General features: G+C 39.3%; 1 protein-coding gene across 1 annotated transcript; it reads left to right on the top strand.

The window, feature by feature from the left end:
- The first annotated feature begins 1,261 nt into the window (after positions 1 to 1,261).
- hoxc13a (homeobox C13a) lies at positions 1,262 to 5,385 on the top strand. Its single transcript, XM_034209364.1, has 2 exons — positions 1,262 to 2,068; positions 4,304 to 5,385. The coding sequence occupies exons 1-2, from the start codon at positions 1,405 to 1,407 to the stop codon at positions 4,558 to 4,560; spliced, it is 921 nt and encodes a 306-aa protein (XP_034065255.1). The 5' UTR covers positions 1,262 to 1,404; the 3' UTR covers positions 4,561 to 5,385.
- The last annotated feature ends 1,779 nt before the right edge of the window (positions 5,386 to 7,164 follow it).

Here is a 7,164-nt window from a genome sequence, read left to right as displayed (position 1 = left end):
AAAGGACGACGCGTGCATAAAAGAGGAGTTTATGGAAAACAGGTCCGCATTTCAATTAAAGTGTTTTTGAGTGATATCTATAAATATACTCCTGCTGAAAGCGACCATTGTTCTTATTCTCGCTTTAGAGCGTCCTCTTACTCAATGTTATGAATGAATAGCTTAGTGATACAGAAACATCACATGAAGTCGTTTAATCCTCATTTAAATTGGTCACGTTGTCGCTGAAAAATCTTTAGGGCCTAATCGAGAATACTACTGAAAATGTCTTCGCTCACATGTAGATGTAACCTGTATAAACTAGAAGAATATATGATTCATCGTAGCTGATTACTGTAATTATCCCTTCACATGGAAGATACTGTGTAGGCTACTGAACGGTAATAAAAATGACAGTATTTTACCTGAGCTTTCACCTCGTCCTGTGGCTGTTAATGCTAAGGTGGAACGACAACCATTCAACACAGTTATCTTTGTCAAAGTCGTAGTTCTGGTTATACCACATAAACACACGCATACACCCTGTAGAAAAGTAGATTTTATTTCTGATTGACTGAATGGTTACACTTGCAAGAGTTTTATTCCGCTATATTTAGGCTACACAATATCAACCTCTGAAAGGCAAGATTAGTAGAAAACATAAATATTAGTCCTTTTGGAAAAGTAATAATCCACAACTAGTCACATAATCTCATCTCAGGATGTTAATAGTTGACCCATGGAAGTGTAATACGGGTTTAAAGGAAATGCGTCCTTCAAAAAGGAGTTTGGATAAGATTGGAAGGATACATATGCGTTGAGAGCACTGCATTTATTAATTTTAAATACTTTGTTATATAATATACATCCAATTGACTACATTGCATGCATTTCAGATTAAATCACGTTATATGTATAACATGAAATAGTGAAATTTAAGCTCAGCCGAACATATCCCTGTCACGAGTGAAACACAAAATGCCTGCACAAACGCATATTTCAGTTGAGCGATTCAATTGAAATATATTATTTGTTCTCCTTTCCATGTAACAACTAACATGTCTCATATGTTATCATATTATCTGGCAGTCTTCGGAGTCGGCTAAAATTCACAGGTTGTTTTCGTTTGCCTCGATCTTAAAAGTGTCCATATACTCCCCTTTAAGGGTGTGGGTCTAGGTGATTTAAACCAATGATATGTCTCGATATTCTGTAGGAAAAAACGGCAGTGGTCTTTAAAGGGCTGTTCTGCCCCAACTCGCAAGCCCGATCTCGTAGGACTTGTTAGCGTATCACGTGCCAGATTCTTAATGAAGTGGACACACGGGGGTCTTGTGTGCGCATGCGCTTGGTGTAAAATGTAGTTGGAAATGAGGTGTCCGTCTTGGAGTAGTCGACTTTTAAAAAGCATCGGCAGCCCCTGATATGACGACTTCGCTGGTTCTGCATCCACGCTGGGCGGACACCTTGATGTACGTTTATGAAAAAAGCCCGAATGAAAACAACCAGAATAAAAGCCAAACAATGGAGGGACTGAGCGGTAATTGCCCTGCGACCCACTGCAGGGACCTAATGTCGCACCCCGCGCTGGGACGACATTCTGGCTCCATAGCGACCCACCAGGGCTCCGTCTACTCGGATATTTCTTCTCCAGACGCCGGCCGTCAGTGTCCCGCTCCTCAAACGTCATCCAGTGCATCTTTGAGCTACGGTTATCCGTTTGGAAACCCATATTACGGCTGTAGATTGTCTCATTCGCACAACGTGAACTTGCAGCAGAAGCCCTGCTCGTACCATCCCGCAGATAAATATGCCGAGACCAGCACAGCGCTGCCCACGGAAGAACTGTCCACCAGGGCAAAAGAGTTTGCCTTCTACCCGAGTTTCGCCAGCTCATATCAGGCTGTCCCTGGATATCTCGACGTGTCAGTGGTGCCCGGTATCAGTGCCCATCCCGAACCAAGGCACGACGCCCTGATCCCCATGGATGGTTACCAACACTGGGCTCTCTCCAATGGCTGGGATGGGCAGGTGTACTGCTCCAAAGAACAAACGCAGTCATCTCATCTTTGGAAATCACCCTTTCCAGGTATGTACAAATTCAGTTAAGTTATTTAAAGCTGTCTTTAGGCTGTTATTCACGTTAGTCCCACCGCGTGTATGCTTTTAATACACGTGTCATCACGTCCAAATAGCCATTTAAATGTAGTTAGACTTTTTTTTTCGCTTTGATGTTATTGCTTAGTTTATCTATTTTACTGCGTAAAAGGGCCAATATCTACTTATGAAATACCTCCCTGGAAACTATACGTTTGCTGAATACAAATACAGCTGTCAAGTCGTATGTCAGTTATCATATGTCCATGCCTACTCTGTTAGAGAGGTAATGTTATTCTTACATTTAACATTAAACGAATATGCATTCTACTAGAACTGTGCGTAAAAATCATAATTGTGAGTTAAAGGAAATGTCAGTTGAATGGCCCCTTTTTATAATACATCTATAAACGGAGCATTTCCTTTCAACAGCCTGTATTCTAATTCTTCGGAAGTCATATGATGAATATAGTTTCAGTCACGTAGAAAATGAAGGTACAACAGTGCATACCTTTGCCCCCTGTTTGACAATATAGTGACTATAAGCTACAGTGTTTGGGTGGTGCCAATACATCTCAGCGACCTGTTTAGTCCTCTGCTTGTATAAGGATTCATTTATTCAATATTTGCATTGCAAGGACATCCGTTTTTTAGTACTTCACAACCACTGATCAGTTAATATTTGATATTCAAGCTCTCCTTTTGCCTTGCTTACTTTCATACATGCACGATATATGCTAATAGACACACAGGCCCGGTCAGTATGCAGTTTACAGAGTTTTACTACACTGCTTCCTTTACCACAAGGGTTTATTAAGTATGTGAAATCTGTGGGAATTTTTATTTCCAACAGGGAAGTTCTCAGACCTCTACTGGCTCTATCACACGACATTTGCCCTGAAAATACACAAGAGCAAGCCACGAAAGCACGAGCACGCAGTCAAATGCGCGCGCACACATGCACAAAAACACAAGAGCGCGCTGTCCATGTATTTCTGTATTGCTTCACAAACCACATACACAAAAACAGACATAGGCCTACACTATTTTTGCTTTAAGATAATAAAACGGTAACCCAGATATCCTTAACGTACTTATAACTAAATATTTAAGAACAATAAGAATATCTTGAAGATAATGTTTGAATTATGATTTACCAAATTAAGAACTTCCATAATGTTGTATTCACACAAACTGGTGAAATATCCACAACTCTTGAATTTAAAATGACATGGGTTAAAAAGCCTAATGAGTCACAGCTTGCCACTATTTCACAAGGTATTGCCATGCTTGTCCTGTCATGTTTTTCATTGGCTGTCTTGCACTAAACTCCAGTCTTGGCGAAAGGGTGTAATCCTAGAACTTTACCTGAACAAAAACCGTTGCCACTGCCAGACGGTTTTGGGGCTTTCTAAAACACATAGTGGAACAAAAATATCTCTGTATGTATCTATTTTTTAAAGGACAATTCAGAGAACACATTTTAAATGCATTATGGTCTGTGATTTCTATTTTCAAAACGTTTTTTAGTGCGAAATGCACCCATATTGAGACTTATTGCAGTTTATATTTGCACAATCGTACCAGTTCAATTACACATGTGAGAGACTGACCTAAGATAGCGTTTACAAGGATGGTTGTGTAGTAGATAGTTAATAGTAGATTAAGTATCGACATGCACCTAAGGAACAACATTGATCACTTTTCATTTGAAACGAAGGACAATGGTAGTGGCTATAACATGATACTGATTGTACATGTACGAAAATATAGGCTTGCTCAACACTGCAACAAAAGAGTATATTGTACATAGTGAACTATGCCACGATTCTATAATTGTCCTCTTACATGTCAGGTGCAGTACACCTGAGATCCTGACTGCATTTTGGTTATGACCCCCTCCACCTTCCCCCCAAAACACACACACACACACACACACACACACACACACACACACACACACACACACACACACGCACATACACGCGCGCGCACACGTGCGCGCACACACACACACACCTTCGAGTTTCGACCTTGAAAATTGAATTACCGTGCAACTAGTTTCCTATTTATTATCAGTTAAAGTCAGTAATTATATATCAACCCTGTTTGTTCAGAAATAGACCAGTTTTGTCAAATACAATTTCTGCTGATTTTGTGAAGTTGCACATTGCGGTGTTTTTGCGCAACATTAACATTTTGCCTGGCATTTTCCCTCTTTCTCTAGATGTTGTGCCATTGCAGCCTGAGGTCAGCAGTTACCGCCGCGGGCGTAAAAAACGTGTCCCTTACACCAAGATGCAGCTGAAGGAGCTTGAGAAAGAGTATGCAGCCAGCAAGTTCATCACCAAAGACAAGAGAAGGCGCATCTCGGCCGGCACCAACCTCTCTGAGCGTCAAGTTACCATCTGGTTCCAAAACCGGCGAGTCAAGGAGAAGAAATTTGTCAGTAAATCCAAAAGCAATCACATGCACACCACTTGATAAGATCATCGACCTTCTTGAAACTGCAACTCATACCTTCCAACATCATGCCATATATTTACCTCTTGCATATAAAATCGTGGCTGAAGAACATTTTTGGCAGTGCTTTTTTATTTAACTTCCATCATCTCCATCGACCATGCTACCACGTCCCCTGTTTTCAAGTTAGAGTACATGCTCTAAAAACTGTGAAAATATTGAAAATCCATTTCACATTTGTTTTATATGAATGTACATATATAAATATATAATATTTAAAACGATATCTGTATTTCAAAGACAAGTATTGCGTGTTATTCTTCTTCTCTTTTTTCTTCAAGCCAAATCTCAAAAAAGGACTGATTTCTAAACTTGCGATGAGCATATGAGAACAGAGGAGACTTTTTGCTGTCATTTTAGAAAGATAATCGCCACATGGACATAATTTGTGGAGCAATGACGCGCTGACTTTGAGACTTCTTCAACAAAAATCTCACAAAGAGGACTTTCGAAAGAGAGAATGATTTTCTTTTAAAAATATTACTTAATTTTAAACGCTATGTTTCTCGTGCGGGGGAATCATTTAATAAGCCTGTGATAAAACAAAGGCTCCTATGTTGTTAATCTGTATAGTGCAATGCCTTTTTATTTAATTCATATTATCTTGTATGGCGGAACTGTAACTGGAATATCCCAAGACCTGTATGTTTTTCCTTTGTCAGTGAAGGATTCTGTCATGCAACTGGAATGATTGTAAACCATTAAAAAGTCAGTGAGTATTACACATAAATGCACAATCGTTTTATTACTTTTTTGTCTTTGTTTAATGTTAGTGTAGCATTAGTTGATCACACGCCGTGTACGAAGCCTGTCTATTTCTACTTTCGTGCAGTATGTGAACTGTATTGTGGTGTTGAATTAGCCTACGTACTGGTAACGTGTTTCATAAATAAATGATGATTATGAAAATGCTTAAATATTCAAGTCAATCAACCATCCTTGCAGCGTTTCCTCTCGTTTCAAGTTACACTGGTGTCATTAAGCAGCAGAAGCTCGAAGCAATGTCGTCTTTGCTCTTCAGGTTCATAACATCAGCAGCGGATGGGTGGGTGCGGATTTTATGCTGCAGAGTGCTTGATTAAGACTTATTGGCACGGAGTGTTGTTAATGGCGAAAGTAGACGATGTAGTAATTGCGCGTCGTTGGTGGACAGCATGGCGGCATTTCTCACATTGCAATATACAAAATGGATCATAATATTTAAACTTATATTCCAGATATTATATATGAAGACTTGTAGGGTTGGATCTTTCAAAAATAATCAGTTAAGAGGAACACAGTCGGTGGCTGAGAGAAACTCGTGTTGTTTGTCCGAATCTATCCTCCCTGACATCCAAACGTATTTTATCCAAGTGAATGGCAGAGGTGTTTTACCTGCGGTACTTTGCAGTTTTCAGAATCATCACAAACAAACCACAATTAAAAGAGACGGGTTTGTCCGCTATCACGGAAACGTGTAACTTGTGACCGCACAATATTATTTTCATATATTCTGATATTCCATAGGTACAATTTATTTGTTCAAATTACGAGAATTGTTCCCGCACAATACACGAGTTCCACGTGGACTTCTCCTTGCACTTACCTGTCCGCTTTAAGGCCCACACATATTTAGCTGATTCTGCTTTTTGCATTTATAAACAATGAATGCTCAATTTAAAATGGCAAAGCATTTTCATACATTTTGAATCACAATGCCTGTTTGGTGTAGCATCACCCGCACGTATTTGGATGTAAGTTAGACCCTGTTATCACTGTTAAAAAGCAGGTAAGTTTAGCAATGAACTTGAAGATGCATTTTATAATGTTATGAACCCCTTATTTGTAATAATCTAAACACCTAATAACGGAAATACATGTACGATCAAGCACATTGAGTACACATATCGGTCCGAAGCAGCACTGCAGATTGAGCTTCTAGTTTGGTTTAGAGATATAGTGTATTTAATATTTGCAGATTGTGTGTGTTTGTGGTTGCGGGACGTGTTTTTGAATGCATGCGACCAGTGTTATTGAGTATTGAGACCTTATAGTCCTAAAGGCAAGTTGGGTTACTTAAGTTAAAAAATAAATATAGGCCTATGTGGGAAAATGTGCCTACATTTAAAAATGAGATTCAAATTCAAGATGGTTCATTTTAACCGACTATAGGACTATCTATCTCAAGTCTATGATAATTTGTTTCCATTCCTAATAAACGCAGATTGGTCTTAAGGTTAGATGTAAATACAAATAAATACGGCCCCTGTGCTTTTGTCAAAATGAATCACGTCTGAGGCCTAGCCATACTACAGGTCTAATGTTGTAGCTTTTTTCGAAAACATCATACAGTATCATTTGCAATATATATGTAAGTGTGCTGGTGTTTTTGTAGTTGAATTTGTTCTATAGGTCAGTATTTGGCAGGCCTATCACTTTGTCCAGCTCTTCGGATGTTCTGCGGTTGTTGATTAGAATCCAAGCCGTCGGACTTCAAGTTTCTGTTTGTCTGCTTTCTGGGTTTTCAATCATTGTGGAAAGTTCTGGGTCTCCTGATTTACCCTTGACCATGACTATGCAGTCACT

The sequence above is a fragment of the Gymnodraco acuticeps genome, unplaced genomic scaffold (assembly GCF_902827175.1).
Source record: "Gymnodraco acuticeps unplaced genomic scaffold, fGymAcu1.1, whole genome shotgun sequence".
NCBI lineage: Eukaryota > Metazoa > Chordata > Actinopteri > Perciformes > Bathydraconidae > Gymnodraco > Gymnodraco acuticeps.
This window is presented reverse-complemented; position numbering and strand designations above follow the sequence as displayed.